This window comes from Neofelis nebulosa, chromosome 2 (genome assembly GCF_028018385.1).
Source record: "Neofelis nebulosa isolate mNeoNeb1 chromosome 2, mNeoNeb1.pri, whole genome shotgun sequence".
Taxonomy (NCBI): domain Eukaryota; kingdom Metazoa; phylum Chordata; class Mammalia; order Carnivora; family Felidae; genus Neofelis; species Neofelis nebulosa.
In genome coordinates this window covers 208,485,359-208,503,057 of record NC_080783.1, presented here as the reverse complement: position 1 = coordinate 208,503,057, position 17,699 = coordinate 208,485,359, and the positions used below count along the sequence as shown (strand labels likewise).

At 48.0% G+C, this 17,699-nt stretch overlaps 1 protein-coding gene across 8 annotated transcripts in view; it reads right to left on the bottom strand.

The window, feature by feature from the left end:
• Positions 1 to 17,699, bottom strand: part of UBR4 (ubiquitin protein ligase E3 component n-recognin 4) — a 134,099-nt gene that overhangs the window by 72,148 nt on the left and 44,252 nt on the right. For 6 of the 8 annotated variants that reach the window (XM_058718883.1, XM_058718888.1, XM_058718887.1 and 3 more), the window contains exons 30-50: positions 16,783 to 16,884; positions 16,380 to 16,480; positions 15,940 to 16,138; positions 15,362 to 15,550; positions 14,658 to 14,721; positions 12,995 to 13,186; positions 12,366 to 12,436; positions 12,126 to 12,273; positions 11,446 to 11,673; positions 10,590 to 10,760; positions 8,690 to 8,872; positions 7,581 to 7,739; positions 6,861 to 7,013; positions 6,183 to 6,410; positions 5,730 to 5,887; positions 4,627 to 4,798; positions 4,144 to 4,345; positions 2,827 to 2,990; positions 2,169 to 2,385; positions 957 to 1,173; positions 164 to 196 (exon numbers count right to left, since the gene is read on the bottom strand). In XM_058718883.1, coding sequence (XP_058574866.1) covers positions 164 to 196; positions 957 to 1,173; positions 2,169 to 2,385; positions 2,827 to 2,990; positions 4,144 to 4,345; positions 4,627 to 4,798; positions 5,730 to 5,887; positions 6,183 to 6,410; positions 6,861 to 7,013; positions 7,581 to 7,739; positions 8,690 to 8,872; positions 10,590 to 10,760; positions 11,446 to 11,673; positions 12,126 to 12,273; positions 12,366 to 12,436; positions 12,995 to 13,186; positions 14,658 to 14,721; positions 15,362 to 15,550; positions 15,940 to 16,138; positions 16,380 to 16,480; positions 16,783 to 16,884 — 3,351 coding nt within the window. The remainder of the gene's footprint in view (positions 1 to 163; positions 197 to 956; positions 1,174 to 2,168; positions 2,386 to 2,826; positions 2,991 to 4,143; positions 4,346 to 4,626; positions 4,799 to 5,729; positions 5,888 to 6,182; positions 6,411 to 6,860; positions 7,014 to 7,580; positions 7,740 to 8,689; positions 8,873 to 10,589; positions 10,761 to 11,445; positions 11,674 to 12,125; positions 12,274 to 12,365; positions 12,437 to 12,994; positions 13,187 to 14,657; positions 14,722 to 15,361; positions 15,551 to 15,939; positions 16,139 to 16,379; positions 16,481 to 16,782; positions 16,885 to 17,699) is intronic. The other 2 variants (XM_058718889.1, XM_058718892.1) reach the window with 1 other exon arrangement.

Here is a 17,699-nt window from a genome sequence, read left to right as displayed (position 1 = left end):
CTCCACTCTTACACGGGATAGCTCGGCAGCCATGCAAGGACCGGAACAGAAAGAAGCAGGAGGACTCTTCCACAGAAGCAGGATCAACGCAAAGCCACACCATTGGTTACTGCTCTCTGGCACACACTCACCCGTGCAGAGAAAAGAAAGAGGGCATACTAACCGGTCCAGCTTGGTTAGGGACTCAGTTTCAGAACTTGGGGGAGAAGCAAAGGAAAAAAAAAAAAAGGAAAAAAATGTGAAGCTCAGAGAAACCTGGAAACACATCCTAAGCAAACAATATAAGAATAGGGGAGGGAGGGAAAAAAAACAAAAACAAAGAGAAAGAGAGAGAAAAGGGAGTGGGGAGGCTGGTGGTGGGAGGCAATGATTCCAAGCCAGGCTATTCTTTCCGACTTACGATGTAAGAAACTCAGCGTCTTACATCATGAGTCACTTGTCTACCGCGGCAAACCAGCGGCCCCTAGCACAAAGAAGCCAAGCGCAATGCTTAAGAAGGCCACTGGGGGGAGCGCCAGGAGGCTGTGAACTCCGCCGCAGGTGCAGCAGACCGCCCCTTGCCAGCAGCGCCATTACCACATAAGTTGGCTGCTGCAGAGAAAGAGAAGACGATGAAATCGGAATGAACCGGAAGATCTTCCCCTATAATGTCAGCAAGACTGGACCCACATCTCTAACACTGGCTTAAGCATCTTCTACTCAGCAGTCTCTCTGGCTACTCCAAAGGGCACCTGAGCATTAAGAGAAGGCACAGAAGCCCCCCCAGGCAGACTGGAGCCAGACGGCCCTGAGCAGGTTTCCAGGCTCCATTGGTACGCTAAGGGGGCACAGGGCTGTGTAACAACCTGAAACTCGCAGGCTGGACCCGGTAGTTCTGAGAGACTCTCTCGGGACAGGCTGTGCCGGGAGAGGGAAAAGTGGTGAGGACCGGAACCAACCCCTGCCGGTGCCGGTACCTCTCCAGGACAGTTCCACTGGTGGTGGCAGGGGCTGCAGAGTCACTGTCTCCAGTGCCATTGCTCTGGTTCAGGTTCGAAGGACAGATGTTGCTGACGGAGGCAGAAGGGAACTCTTCCGGGGGCTCGTCAGGCCAGCCGAACTGCTCCTTAGTCTTGCCATATATCTTTACAGCATCGATCATGGTGACACCTGCTGGATCCACCGAGGCCCCAACTGCAACAAGTAAGAGAAGCCTCTGGAACGCACATTCTCTAAAGGGCTAACGTGACCACCTCGCCTCCCAAGACCTGACAAGGCAGCAAATCCCATTGATTTTTGGTACGGAAGAACTCTGTCTCCTGAGACTTGAACAGCACCTTAACCCTGAGGAGACGGTGATGAAGCATGAAGCAGCCCCTCCATGTGACCGAAGGCCTAGAAGTCCACTTCTCAGAAGAGCCCCTGGGAAGCACCGCGGGAATCCTCTGGTGCTATAGGGATTCCAGCATCTGCCGCCCTCCACCTGCAGGGAGCTCTAAGCGCTCCCTTGGTTCAAAGCGCAGGTTGTCATCATTCATACCGATATCAACTATCTCTAGGAGCAAGAGGGGCCAGTAAATGGCACAGAAAAGTGCTAGACTTGTGAAAAGCTCACGGATTTGTACTCTGAGAGTTTAAAGTATTTGACAGCACAAGGCCAGGCATCTGTGCTTTAAGAGAGCCTGGTGAGGGTGCCTGGCTAGCTCAGTCAGTGAAGCACACAGCTCTTGATCTCAGGGCTGTGGGTTTGAGCCCCATGCTGGGTATAGAGATTACTTGATAAAATCTTAAGAAAGGAAGGGAGGGAGGGAGGGAGGGAGGGAGGGAGGGAGGGAGGGAGGGAGGAAGGAAGGAAGAAAAGAAAGGGAGAAAGAAAAGAAAGAAGAACGAACGAACAAACCTGGGGATTGTGTGTTCATCTTGCCTCCTCTCTGCCCACCCATGCAGGCAGCCGTTCCAGCAAGGCTGAGCCAGTCCCAACAGAAGCTAACCCTCCCCATTCTCATACATCCCTCTCCACCCCCTTGCCTCCTTTCCACTTCCAGTGAAGCTCAGGGTTTCAGGATGGCAGAGACCACTGAGAAGCAGAGAGCAGAGGGTTCCCAGAATACTAGAGAGCCACAGAGAAGTGGCCCCCAAGTCAGCAGCCAAGTGAGAAGGGTGGGCCGTGCCAGGAGCTGGCGACTCACTGAAGAGGTTCAGCTTCTTGTCAGCCTGCAGGGCTTCTTCTCTGGTGAAGGGGAAGTCAAACCAGCGTGAGCGACTCAGGTTAAGCTGCATGGTTCTGCCGAAAATCTCAATGTATGATGGGGCCCGTTCGATGGCCTGGGTCCCGATCTGGATCCGCATGCCTGTCATCACCATAGTGCTGTTGTTATTGCTGATTTCAATGGTGAAGCCGCCAGGCTAGAGGGAGGAAAGGCGCACATCAGAGAACGAACACGAGTTCTTGGGCGCAAACGTATAACCCTTCACCTACAGGTGCCAAAGCATGCGACCCCAGATGAGTCCTTTATCCTTCTGACGCCTTGGTAATGACTTGCTTACTTCCAAGGATAGAAAAATAGAAGCAAGGGAGTGGACAGTCTCCAACTGCAGGCTACTTTCTCATCACTAACCACCTCCTGCTGCCCTCTGCACAGTGACCCCGTGGCTAACGTTGGAACGGGAACCCTTCTGTGTGGAAGTGAAAATAGCCATTTATTCCAGGGACCACGTAACTGGAATCAAGGGTGACTGTAAGCGTATATTTTACACTCGCATCCTAAGAGAGGATGTGTCTTTGAGCCACACTGTTTATGAGGTCCCTCCACCCGGGCACTGTACTCAGCCCAGCACAGTCCTCACCTTGGTGTTGGCCACATACATGCCGGTGGAATTCAGCCGGTGCTTTATCTGCTGCGCATTGTAGACCTGTAGGAGGTCGTTACCACCAAACTCCACATCTGTCAGCTGCTGGTTGTGTTCAAAGAAGTCGATGGGGAAGGTCACCTGGCTGGACGTGCGGGTCGCTGTGGGGAGCAGCACCAGCGTGTGAGAGCATCAGTGCACACTCCCACCTCTGCACCCCCTCCATGAGTAAAGCCCCTCCTAGGCTGATTCCACACTCCAACACTCCAATCAATCTCTGCAGGACACCCGGGATCACGACGTGTGCCTCAGTACGATGCCTGCACAGGGCTAGCTGTCCAACAGTCGTCACCCCTAACCACAACACAACCCGGCGGGACAAAGAATTTGCATGTGGTATGGAGTACAGCTAGTAGCAACAGGCTCCCCTCGTGACTGGTTTATTTAAAGTAAACATGAGGCGCCTGGGTGGGCTCAGTCGGTTAAGCATCCGACTGTGGCTCAGGTCGTGATCTCACAGTTGGGGAGTTCGAGCCCCGCATTGGGCTCTGCTGTTGGTTCGGATCCTGGAGCCTGCTTTGGATTCTGTGTCTCCCTCTCTCTCTGCCCCTCTCCTACTCACGCTCTGTATCTCTTTGTCTCTCAAGAAATGGATAAACGTTAAAAACTAATAACAAATTAATTAATTAAATTGAAAATAATAATATAAAAAATAAAGCAAACAATAGAAACTACTTCTTTACAGGAGAAGGAGCTGCGTCGTCATCTCAAACATGGACTCTAGAACAAATTTCGGTAGCTCTGCTTAACCGGAGTCACTCACTCTGAGTTTGAGCCTTCACACCCTCAAGAGTCCTCTATCAGTCAGGAGTGAGACTCCCGGCTCAGAGATCTAGGATGGATTCGTCACTGCTTGGTAAGAAACGGACCAACGGAAGCAATCTATCCTCCATCAGTTCCACCCTCCACCTCACATCAGGCAGGCCATGTTCCCAAACCCAGAGAAAAAGCTCTCCAACAAGGTCCACAGGATCATTCTTTACCAGGCACCTAAGAAGGCTGGCCTGAAGTGGAGAGCCAGGGAGCGCTTGCCAGCTGCACGATGGGTCTCTAAAAGCCACAAAGAACACTGGTGGCCCTAGGAAACTTTATCCTGCCTTTGGGAAATCAGCTAGCACCTATCTCTACCTTCATACAACAGACAAGCGGAACAGTCACCATTTCCCCACGGATATTTATTGCGGTCTGTTTCGGGGCTCGTCTAGAACACTGCCAACCCCATTCCCCCACCAGTCTTTCCAGGAGGGGCCTTACTGATGGTAGCAGTCTTGCGCTTTCGCACAGGCTTCATGATGCTGACGACACTGCTGGGCTGCAGGGACGGCTGGAGCCAGTAGGAGGTGTTCTCCACGTTGGCCATGTAAATGCGCAGGCTGCCGTCCTCACACAGCAGGATCATGGTGGTCCGCTGCTGCTCGTTGCAGGCCGTGTGCCGAATGGCAACCATGTCTTGGATCTGGCGGAGGGGACAAAGGAGGGTGTGAGTTCCCACAGCTATAGATCAGAACCTACGGAAAAAAGGCAGAGAAGCAACTAGCTTTTGGGGGTGCGGAAGAGTAACAGTCATTTGGGGGTGCAGAAGAGTAACAAAGAAAAGGCATCTAGGAGAAAATAGGTGAAAATTCTTTGATAAACCGCTTCTACTGCAAGAGCTGGGGAAGTGACACAATATACAAATACAGAAACAGAAAATGAGACCAGGTTCACAGCCAAGTGGTGGAAGAATCTGGCACTGACCTTTGCTTTAGCAGGAAGAGTCTTAATCTCTTGGATAAGGAAAGTGTCTGGCTTCACCATAACTACCAGGGGCACACCTGTGGTTTGCTGGACACAACACACCAAGCCAGGGTGGTTCATCACCTCGGACCACTGGCAGAGGGCAGGAGACGTCTTACTGCCACCGTTGGAACTGCAGATGACAAAACCGGCCAGTCAGGGTACCAATCCTGACTTCCTTCTCTTGATTTATAGGCCATACTGACTAAATACCTGATTCCCAGAGCAATGTATTTGTCCAGGGACTCAAATTACCCACGAGCCTCAGTTTTATTCGAGCCATGTATATACTCTCATATACCCCACGGTGTACCTCCTGCAGGAGTCCTGATTTAAAAATCTCCCCTGCTAGGTTCCACTGTCTGAGGGAAGAGGTGGCCCCTGTGCCTAGAGGCTGTCAACTGCATAGGCCATGGAGCTGCCTAAGGCATGATCCTTGGTCCTAGTAAGAATCTCCAAGTACGTCAAGTTCTGTGTGAATGGCATCCATCTGCCTTCACCTCCAACCAGCTGATGTTTCACAAAACAGAGGACAGAAATGGTGCCTATGGCACTTCAATGGCTCTTCAAGGGCAGGCAGGAAAGACAGAGCCTAAGCCTCTTCTCCCTGCTCTCTACATAAACACTTGCCACCTTACGCACACCTCTATCATCAGGACACCTCATGCAAGCCTCTACGCCCTGAACCCCAACCATACTCCCACTGCTGACATCATGTTCTGTTTACTGATCAGTAACTACCCCAGCAAGGAAACTTAAAGGGCATTCTGGCAGCATGGGTGTCTGGAAGCAACTTACATTCCCGTTTCAAAACTTAGTCATCACAGATTTGCTGCCTCGACTACAGCTTTTCCCTTCTGAGTGACAGCGGTCCCCCAACTTCTTCTCATAGCTTGGGGTCTGCGTGGCAGAGGACAGAGCATGCCAACAGCCACCCTGCCAACACTAGGTGCCTCTTGCTCACAAAAGGGAAAGGCTTGCAGGAGGAAAGTAAGTTTCACCAGATCCCCAGCAGATGCCAGTACTGGGCCAGGGGAAGCTGAACACAAAGGGCTCCTTCCCACCTCTTGATGTTGATGGAGAAGAGCTGCAACACCTCCAGAGTCGTCCTGCTGATGGTAGCTGCAAACGATTTGCCTTGACAATAGCTGAAGAACAACATCTGCAGCACATGGGAGTAGTAGACGGACACACCACCACCTGCCACCTGGCTGTTACTGTCCTGCCAGGGCGAAGACACACAACACCTGCATTAACCTCTCATGGTGCCTCAGGGACCAGCATCCAGCTCTGCTGGTTACTAGCTTTAAATCATGATCACAGGTTCTCGTAATCTGAGTCCCTTGGGTAAATCTCAGCAGTACCACGAGAATCATGGAACTTGACGTTGAATCAGTTTGGTCCTAAAGGACAAGAGTTTCCGCTACTGGGGGAAAGGAGGCAAGAGGGAAAAGAACAACAGAGAAGCCGCTAGGCTAGCTAGATCTGGAAGAGGAGAGAGCAACATCCGCCCGAACCTTCAGGTCCTCATGGTTGATTTCCAGCACGTTGGTGACGTAGAAGGGGCCCTGCTGCGCACTACTGGCCTCTTCCATGAGCTGGGTATAGATGTAACCAGCTGAAGACATTATAACAATGATGTTCTTTCCCTCCTCATTGAAGAGGAAGGTAACATCTCTTATCTTGGAGCTCGGTAGGAGAAAGTAGAAGGTGGGGCTCAAGGCATCGACAGACAGGTCGTAAATCTGCAGGACAGAAAGAAGGAAGATCAAATAAGGGAGATCTATTTCAGCCCACCCCCAAATTATCCTGGAGAATCCAAAGACCTGCCGTTGGCAAGTAATGAGCATTCATTCTCCATCCCACAAGCATCTGTAAGTGTCAGGCACAGAACACACAAAGACAAACATCTTTCTACTCTCCCTCAGGGAATGACCAGGGAGAGACACATATCTACAAATTTTGTGATAAATACAGTAATAGTCATGCACTTGGTATAGGAGAAGAACCAGAATCGGTATCATAAAGCCTACAGATGGAAAGCTCTAGCTCAGCATCATAACAAAAGGCAACACAATGTTAGGGTCGCTCACCTTTAATTTCTGGGAGGAGCTAGCACATAATGGAGATCAGACATTCTGGATTTAAAAACCAAACCATTCCAGGACCACATCATCAACGAGCACTAACTATACCTTGACAAAGTCCGCAGTGACGATCGCTAACTCCGTCTGTGAACCAGGTAACCACACAGCTTTAATGATGAAGTTGCCCGTTGCCAACTGGGGGTGTAGCACCAAGTGATCCGAAACAGAGCCTGAGCTACTGAATGTCAGCACATGGCAGTCCTAGAGAGGGTTTAGGGAACAGACTGGTTAGAAGATGGTGGGAAGTAGGCTAACTCAAGTCTTCCCTAACGTTCCCTGCCTTCAGGTAGGGATAGATTCAGGTTTTGAAATGCACAAAAATCATTTCCGATACAAGAGAAATCTGAAAGATATTCAGGAAAAGATTTCTTCTACATTTGAAAGGCTTTTAAGTGTTAACCTTTTTTTTTTCTTTTTTTTTTTTTTTTAAAGGGCTCTCCCGCGCAAAACAGGAGAGTTCTTTTTAGTTTTATTTACTTGGTGACCAAGCGTGCACGCCAGAGGGGCAGAGAGAAAGGAAGAAAGAGAGAGAATCCCAAATAGGCTCCACATCATCAGCACAGAGCCCGACGTGGGGTTCAGTCCCACAAACTGTGAGATCATGACCTGAGCCTAGATCAAGAGCTGAACGCTCAATTGACCAAGCCACGCGGGTAACCCTAGGTTTTAATCTTGACAGTGAGTATGAGAAAGCGGTACTGACAACAGGGGAGAGAAGAGGAGTGGGATCAATAGCACGAAGTGGTCGAACCTGGACCCGATTCTTACCTTGAGCCCACAAACGGCAAGGTAGTCCTCCTTACAGGGATTGCCAGTGAGGCTCAGCACAGTAAAGGGGACAGGGGCGGAAGCCAGGCGGGTCAGAGTCAACTTCCTTTTGCTGGAATCCGCTTGCTTCAGGAGTGCAGAGAGCTGCAGAACGGTGATCTGCAAGGGAACAATCGCCAATGTATTCTTACCCCTGTCCTCTTAGAGGACGGAGAGCCCGATAAAAGCTCCTTCGATGGGTACCGGTCCGCAGTTAAGTGTCTCAGGAGAAGCCTACACCAGTATCAGCTTCTCTTTCTCTGGGATGATATGGCATGCCCTTCCTTGCCTCCTTCCAGTGATAACAGAAGAGAAGAGCAAAGAAACCAACTCCTCTTCGTATATTCGGGTCATGAAAAGAATTAACCACTTCCTACATACTAGCATCCTTTCTAGTTTTCTAAACAAGTTTGGGGTGTTTTTTTTTTTTTTTTTTTTAAAGTATTTTAGAGGGAACTTACAGACTATTCGGATTTCCAGTTTTTCACTTAAGTTAAAACAACTTTTCTGGTGATGAAGAAGCCAGAATACCAAAAAACAAAAACAAAAACAAAAACAAAACGCTGAGTTTGAGTTAAGATACCTACTACCCTTCCAACTTCTAACTTGTTCTATAAAACGACATAAACTTCCCTGTGTCGTCAGTGGGCCAGGAGGGCAGGCAAGAACTAAATAAAGAACACTGACTCTCTTCCCATGAAGACCTTTATCTCTTGGTTTGTGCCCTCCCTCCAGCAGGACCATACCAAGCCAAGAACAGGAGCCACGCTGGCCTAGGTAACAGCTAGTCATTACCTTTCTCTGAGAACTTGAAGGGTAGGTTTTGACAGGGAAACTACTCATCAGAAACAGCATCTCTGTTCTAGTCGTACTGCTTCTAAGTCTGATCAACGAACTCAGGGTTCGTGCTGATTGAGCTCTGTCCCCTAAAACACTACCGGACCCCAAAAGACTTTTTCCCAGATTGCCAATCGGAACATTTCCCAGAGGGCCAATTGGAGCAATCTGTTTTGCTTAAGCACTTAAGACAAACATGACCTAAAATGAGCGGGAAGGAACAGGAAACTCACCTTGCCTTTCTCATGGCTGACAGCCAAATGCTGGCGGCGCCCATGTGGGGAGGAGAGCACGCACATAGCCACCCGCCGGAGCACGTGGGCACTGATGAGCTGTCGAATAGTCTGGCCCTGGTCTCCACTGTAATTCATCCGAACGTTCTCAAAGGCGCCTTCCTGGGAGCCTAAGGTGGGAACCTGGCAGAGAAGGAAGCAGTAGTAAGGCAAAGAGATCAAATGGATTCACCCGCTATTCACGTGACCGAGTAACTGCACAATGCAGTCACTCAAAACTAGCGGGTTCCAGGCTCTAAGCTATGGACAAAATTATTGCCAATCCAGTAAGAACAAGACACTGAATGTTTCATAAGGCTAAATTTAATTAATACAAAATACTGCCTTCCAAAAATGTTAAAATGCCCCCCACCTTTTTTTTTTAAGTCAAAGGGTGGTGATAACGGATGAAATGTTTTTCATTGCTCTAACCTGGGAAAACTGGGTCAGCAACTTTATAGATCACCAACACAAACCCAATACTTTTTAACTTCACCTTTATTAGCTGAAAGTCTAAAAACCACGAGTGTAAAACTGACTCATTTTTAATAAGATACCAGAATATATGTGTATATATACCTGTGTGTATTTCCAAATGACTTGCGAGATCTATTCCTAGACCTCATTCATTTGTACGTTTCCCTTTCGAAAGCACACTTTACGCCGTTTTCATTACTTTACGCTGCTACTAAAGAGAACACGCAGAACACGCCAGAAATCCTAGACTCAGTGCTGAGCAGGTTTTAAAGTGGATAATAACTTACAACTTATAAGCCATTTCATATAAAGAAATAGAATTGCCTAAAGGGCTAGAAGCAGAAGATGACAAACACTATTTATGCAAGCCAGCAGAACCTTAGGGGAGAAAAGGTTTTCTACTTTGTTATACGGAAGAAACTTCTAACTACTATAATTGCCCCCAAATGTTATTCCTCATATCTTGGAGTTGATACATTTTTTTTTTAATTTTGTTTTTAATCTTTATTTATTTTTGAGAAAGAGAGAGAAAGCAAGGGAGCAACAGAGAGAGAAGGAGACACAGGATCCAAAGGAGGCTCCAGGCTCTGAGCCGTCAGCACAGAGCCCGACGTGGGGCTCAAACTCACGATCCATGAGTTCATGATCGGAGCCGAAGTTGGACGCTCAACCGACTGAGCCACCCAGGCGCCCCAGGGGTTGATACATTTTTATGAACTGAAAAGGGGACTTATTTACTGGGTTGGTCCAAATGACCTTTTGTGTCTTCTTTTAAGACACACTTCAGGAGCGCCTGGGTGGCTCGGTCAGTTGAGCGTCCAACCTCGGCTCAGGTCATGATCTCACACAGTTTGTGGGTTTGAGCCCCATGTTGGGCTCTGTGTTGACAGCTCAGAGCCTGGAGCCTGCTTTGGATTCTGTGTCTCCTTCTCTCTCTGCCCCTCCCCCACTTGTGCTCCGTCTCTCAAAAATAAATAAATCTATTAAAAAAAATTGTTTTTTATTTATTATTATTATTATTTTTTTAACGTTTATTTATCCTTGAGACAGAGAGAGACAGAGCATGAACAGGGGAGGGGCAGAGAGAGAGACACAGAACCCGAAACGGGCTCCAGGCTCTGAGCTGTCAGCACAGAGCCCGACGAGGGGCTCAAACTCACGGACCATGAGACCGTGACCTGAGCCGAAGTCGGACGGTCAACCGACTGAGCCACCCAGGTACTCCCAATTTTTTTTATTTATTTATTTATTTTTTTTAAAAAGACACACTTCACACGCCGATCTCCACACTGGATGGCTGGGGACTGACTGTCCTAAGGGCACTTCTGAGAGTACCCGGCATACCATGGCACGTCTGTAAATGTGCTGCTCTGGACACACTCACCATCAGCTGGTCTGTCATCTCAACCACCTTGTCCACTGTATGCAGCTCCCGGAGGGCTTGCTGAGCCCGGCTGCTGCTCCCCACCGCTGAAGCCTGCTGAAAGTTGGTCTGAATGGCATCCATGAGGAAACTGAGCATGTCTAACACGAGAGGAGCGAAGGAGAAATTGGCCTGAGAAAAATCCAAATACACAAGTGAAAAAAAAAAAACAAAAAAAACACACACAGAAAAATAATGGGTCATACTCATCATAATAATCTTGCCAGTAACTACCTCCAGAATCTAGAATCCAATTTCCTCACTTCCGATTCCATCTTCCAGCCATCTCTCTCTCTCTCTCTCTCTCTCTCTCTCTCTCTCTCTCTCTCTCTCTCTCTCCCCATCATACTGGATTTGTGCTACAAACTCTAGAGCCATCTTTCTAAACCAGGAGTCCCGTGTATACACCCTAATGCTAGAATGCATTCATCACCTATGATATCTTCTCTCTGGTACGTCTAGAATCGTTCTAGTTACATGCCATCCCTGAGAAAACTAAGAAAATAATCACTTAAATCACTTTCTGTATGCTCTGCTTCGGATGAGGAACCCTGGCCAAGAAAAGTGCTCTAGAGTATTACCCAACTAAAATTCACCCTCCCCCACACCCCCACAGTACCCCTCAGTCCTTAAATCCCTCCCTGTGAGGCAGGGGCTGACGACACGTCCTACTCACGCCTGTCCTGTGAAAATGAGTAAACTCAGAGAAAGGAGAAAGCAATTGTCGGCCCCACCAGGGAGCTGCCCGGCTTGCTCACGAACCCACCTGCCAGGCTCCGCACTCCGCCCACCGCACCGGGCACCACCAGATCCCCACCTGGTTCTGCAGCTCCTCCCGGCAGCCCTCCACCGTGCGGCACAGGCTACTCTTCTTGGGCTTGTCTTCGTCAGCAACCTTTCCGTCGCTGATGGTGACTTTGGCCTTGTCGGCTGGGGAGGTGCTGGTGTGGCGCACCAGACTCTCTGAAACCCTGGGCTCACTCTGAAATGCTGACTCCTTCATGGTGGAGCTCATGCCACTGCTGGGAGTCCGCTTCACCAGCGCCTGGGGACAGAAAACGTCAGAGGTTCTGAGCTCTACCCACAGAGCCGAAACACTGCTAAAGACCTTGGAGGAAAATCTGGACCCGGGGGAGAAACTGGCTAACCATTTAAATGATAACCAGATGCCTGAATTCTCATCTTCACCTAATATCTAACATCCAGCTGACAGGTATCCACCTAACTGGGTCCGTAACCCACTCACAGCAACAGGTCTCGGTTACAACTTCTGAAACTGTGGTAGGTCTTTGGGAAAAACCGCAAGCTGTTTAAGGACACTGCAAGGTCTAACGTTCTGAGCGAAGTGCTTAGGCCATGATCAGTGACAGAAGCAGAACATACTCCTAGACCTGGGCCACCATGAAGGTGACATGGGAATTACCCAGTCTGGCGTCAGCATTCCCGTGTCACTAACACGTCACCCTTTGTAGCCCAGCCAATGTTCCAAACTCTCACCAAACAGCTGCCATCTTCCTTGGCTCCACAGTCACAGAAGAAGGACCCATACTTGGCATAGGAAATCTCATGATCCTTGTGGCACACCTTGGCACACACCGTGCACACACCCACCCCGTCAACCATTTTGCAGGTGTGACAGTGGTACCTGCAAAGAACAAGAACCAGCAAATGAGCCCAGCAGTCCCAAGGCCAAGGCCCCGCAAATCCTCACCTTCTGAAAAAAAGAACCACTCTTACCAATGCTGGTTCATGAATTCTTTCTGAGTGATCGTGAAAGTGCAGAGTTTATTGCAAAGAGAATCTTCATCCTTCAAAGATAATAAATCTTTTTAATCAGAAATATACTCTTCCACACAGGCCCCCACAGAAATACATCCTATGGAGAATAAATGGTCCATTCAGAAATGACCAGTAAAATCTACCCCTGGAAATAATCTACAGCCTATAAATGTGCTACAATTCTGGGTGAGAGCTTATAGTTTTGTGGTTAGAAAAAAAATAAATAAATCTTATGTTTTCTGTCCAAGTGAGCTCACACCATCCCCATGAGGAATTCGTCTCTAAGACTGCAGTTAGGATACAAAAATTGAACGACTACAGGATAAGTGACTCTGGATGGAAAAAGCCATGTGCTTGTTAAATAGTCTTTTCCCCAAGAGATTAGATGCCTCCAGCCTGCTCTGCAGACTAGAAAATCAGTCTGGCGTTAGTCATGTAAACTGGGAGAAAGCAGGCAGGAGCAGGAGAGTTCTGAAGCTCACAGGGGCCAGAAAAGAAGGCCAAAAGCTTATTTAGCATGAGCTTTGTCAGTGCCCGTCACTGTTGTTAACCTTGCAGGGTGACCTGGATGGTTACGTGGTACTTACTGAATCCTCAGCCTGAGAGTCCTCCTCTTCCACGGCCAACTCCTCCACCCAGTCTGAATCCACCTCAATGGCTCGCTCCTCCCCATCCACCGAGAGGTGACTTGGGCCTTGACCATTACTCTGGCTCAGGGCATTGGTGACATCAGCCAAGTAAGACATAATGTGGCATGTGCACTCCAGGACTATCACATGCTAGAAGAGAAGACCACTACCCCGTCACAGAAACTTCAGTTCTCCATACCCGATTCTCAGACTTCTCCCAATAAAGCCCGCAATCAGAGAAATGGTATAAAAGCAGACAAGAAAATCCACATGCTTCAATTATCTACTTCCTCACCTCTGAGCACTGTGGCCACGTGTAGCCAGTCAATACACTGTACTGAATTAACGGGATTCACTCGTCCTTAAGCACAAAGACAACCCTTTACAAATTATGAAATGAAGTAAAACTGTCATCAGGAAAATAGAAAAAGAGAAGAAAATGATACAGAGAAGAGACTGGTGGTTGCCAGAGTCAGGGGAGCAGTGGGTGGAGAACGGATGAATGAGGTTCAAAAGACACAAACTTCCGGTTATAAAATAAGTAAGTCACAGGGATGTAAATAAAGCACAGCATGGCGACTACAACTAACAATGTATGACGTGTTGACAGTTGCTCAGTGAGCAGATCTCTAAATTCCTTACGAGGAAAACACGTTTTAGAACTACATATGGAGACAGACGGCAACTAGCCTTATTGTGGGGATCACTCCACAACACGCCCAAACAGTGAATCCCTGTGCTGTGCACCTGAAACGGATACGGTGTTACCTGTCAAGTATACCTCAATTTAAATGAAGAAAGGAAAAACAGACTAGATTCAAAGTATGAATAGGCTCTCGCTGGCTTTCTCCCTACCATTAGCAATTTTTTCTAACCATTAGCGAAAGACTTTTAAGTGAAAGCAGTAAGAGAGGAACGGCTTCGGAAATGAAGCCACAAGTTTTCCAGCAAACAGCTGCCAGCAGCTCATGCTTGCCTGAGGACCCAGCAGCCTGGCATCAAGGCCTCAGACTTCTGAGCTCTTCGCTCTGCAGCGACAGTTCAGACTCAGAGGGGAAAGACGAGCAAGAAAGGCTGAAATTACTGAAATTTAAATCATCTCATTACTGAGAAATAAACAGCGCTATGCTGCTGGGTCTCAGAGGCCGGTTACCCGCTCTCAGTGACCTACGGCAGGTCCGTGGTGGGGCGGGCGAACAACTGAACGTGGACTTTTGTCAGTTCAAAACCCTTCTCAGAGATGCCCTGAAACTTCAGGTAAATTAAAACTATTCTAGCAACCGGACTAGAGCTGAGAAGGCAGTCTGTAACCGCACAGAACACCTACTCAGAGCACACAGCTCCAGTTCCACAGCACACCAATAGCTAAAAATAGCAAGAATCCACCAGGTTTTATGAAGGATTCAGTTGGATACTGTTTCCCATATTATTTCCCTCCTATCATTCCTCGTCACTCAGCAAAGGCCCAAGGGCACACAGTTCGGAATTATACACTCCCAGGGCTTTGAAACTGTAGGCAGGCTGGCCAGGGACACAAGCCAGTAAGAAGCAGAGCCTTCTATGTGACCACAAAGGTAAGGATCATCACTCGCCGACTGCTGTCTCTCTGCATTTTGCTTACCTTTCCGTGCATTACATTGGCATTCAGTTTTTCAACCACATTCTTCTGTGACAGGTATTTCTTGCTGTCCCAAAGGGGAAAAAAAAGGGGATGGGGGGGAGACACAAAATCATCTAAGGAACCAAAGAAAAGGAAGTAGCTTCATGAATCCTGCGTCAGTTTGTAGACACTGGGAAGCCAAAGCATTCTTAGAAAAACACTGAGGTTTGGGGTGCTCCAGTCTTATCACTGACACTTATCACTTTCCCTAAGACTTCCCCCAGGGGTAACGAACAGGAAACCCTACCAGGGATATGACAAAGATTCAGTCTAAAGTGAACAGTTGCAGTCGGTTGAGCGTCCGACTTCGGCTCAGGTCATGATCTCATAGCTCCTAAGTTCAAGCCCCATGTCGGGCTCTGTGCTGACAGCTCAGAGCTTGAAGTCTGCTTCAGATTCTGTGTCTCCCTTTCTCTCTGCCCCTCCCCCGCTCTCTCCTCCTCTTTCTCAAAAATAAACATTAAAAAACAAAAAAAGCTTAGGAGCTGATGGATTTAAAAAAAAAAAGTGAACAGTTACAGGCTACTCCCTCGATCCCCAATAAAAATGTAGACTCAAGTTTCTTTTTATACTCACTGCAAGCTACAAAGAAAATACCTTGCAATTAATGATCTATTCCCCCTTTTCTCTAAGAGTGATGGGCTCCTCCAAATTCATCATCTTACCATCTACTCAGCCAGTCCACAGCAGCATTGTGAAGCTGAAGATGGCCAGCACCTTGACCTGCACTGGCCAGGGTGGCCATCACAACCATGAGTTCAGGGAAACCAGTCCCATCACCATTGGCCAACATCTCTGTCGCCATGGGGATCAGGGTGCCCAGAAGCACAGCACACACACCTTCCCCAACTTGGCTGGTAGAAAAGAAATAGCAAATTAGTTAAATAAAACAACAGGAGTCTGACTGTACTTCTCAATTTGTAAGAGTCGTTAAGAGACATTGCAAATTAAACATTAAATACGTGACTCTCTCCCCCTTGCCATATACATGCACCCAGTTTCGGACTTTGGCTAGTAGAGCACAAAACATTCGCCTATGCGATAACTGACAGGCCAAATCACTGCAAAAGTTTTTCCACGGGAAAAACCAAGGAGTTCCACTAGATTCCTTAAGTCTAGTGAGGGGAGCTGTGGAATCGTTCAAAACGTTAAGGACCAATGCCTGAAGGAAAGAAAGTAACAAATACTCTCAGCGTTCATCTGGGGCTCTTCGCGACACCTGACCTAAATGCGCGTGTTCTACCTGTTTTCCCGAACAATGTAAGTAGTCAGTAACTGCAAGAGCTGCCGGTTCTCCTGAATCACATCCAGCTGATCGGAATCTTTGGGGGGTGACGCAGTCATGCGCGTGAGCCAGGCCTGGAGACGCACAGGTTCCACACACGCCAGCTGCGCCAGAGAGCCACAGAGGTGCAGAAGGCTCGGGTTAGGGTTCTTCTCAGCTAGGGACAGACCGAGAGACTCGGTCAGTGAAGGAAGGGGGGGGGAAGGGGGAGAAGTGCAGACTGTGAGCCAGGAAAGAGGGAAGGAAAGGCTTCGAGCAAGTTTTCAACTTCCTTCCACACTTTCTCAGAGGGATTCTCTGCACTTGTTATGCGGTGCTTACACTCAGGCAGAAGATAGGCACAGTATTAGCCGGACATCAAAGTTCCCATAAGAAGATTACCAAAAGCTGTCACTCACTCAGCTGGAAGAGTTTGGTGAAGAATCTCAGAACCCGGTTGCAGAATTTAGCAGACAGGTTCTCATTGGCTGTTGCCATCATGATCTGCACCAGTTCCCCACTGGGAGGCAGAAGGGGGGAAAAATGGAAGAATCACATTAAGCCTCACATAAAAGGCATCCGCTTCTATGTCTTCACAATGTCATCTCTCCCGGGGGAACTGGCCACTTGCCAATGAACCACACTAGGTGTTCATGAAGTCAACCCCCTCATCAATAACCTGAAGGAGTCAGCAATGAATCTAAGTACAGACACTCAGTACAGACACTGAAGCAGGCCTTGGGTGCTCCCTGAGAAGAAATACCTACTACTTTCAGAAGGCATTCAAAAACTGTTCACTGAGGAAAACAAAATACAGCTCACCTGTCAGAGAAAAATTCCTCCATGGCTTTACGAGCCTGGCTGCTTTCCAGCTGCTTTTCCAAATACTGGAGACATTCCTCCAAGATGGATTCATCCAGTCCACTGAGAAGCACAAAGAAAAGTCAACTACCAGAAATAAAATCCGTGTCAATGCCTTCCTAGTATTAATTTTTAAAAACCCAAAGTTTATCACTAAACCTTAAGGGCAATATTCTGGGTTTTTTTTCCCCAAAACTTATTAGCATAAAGCCTGGCTGTGCAGTAGGAACTCGGTGCATGTTTAACAAGTTGAATTATAATAAAACTAAAAAGTTAATAAAACCTGAGATAACAGATGTACTCAATCTCTAAGAGTCCAAAGAAATCATTGCTGCTGTTTTAAATTATAAGGAAGAAAGGAAAGGAGAAGAGGAAAAAAGGGAGGAGAGGGAAAAAGGGAGGAGAGGGAAAAAGGGAGGGGAGGGAAAAAGGGAGGGGAGGGAAAAAGGGAGGAGAGGGAAAAAGGGAGGAGAGGGAAAAAGGGAGGAGAGGGAAAAAGGGAGGGGAGGGAAAAAGGAAGGGGAGGAAAAAAGGGAGGAGAGGGAAAAAAGGCAGGAAAGGGAGGAAGGGAGGAGAGGGAAGAAGGGAGGGAAAAGAAAAAAAAGAAAAAAAAAAAAAAGGAGCCCTTGGTGAAACCATGGATTCATCAACAACAAAAAGACCAGAAACCCCAGTACTGGACCCTTTATCTGTCCGCTTCTCAGTGGGACAAAACTGCAGCTTACTTTGCTGTTCCTCATGACTCATCTACATCACTAAGACCTAAACTACCAACGTCAGACAATGGTGACAGACCACCTAATTCCACACCACCCATCTCCGAAAGAAGCAGGGTTACAAAAATATTAGAAATTTTATGAAGGTCCTTTGTACGGTTC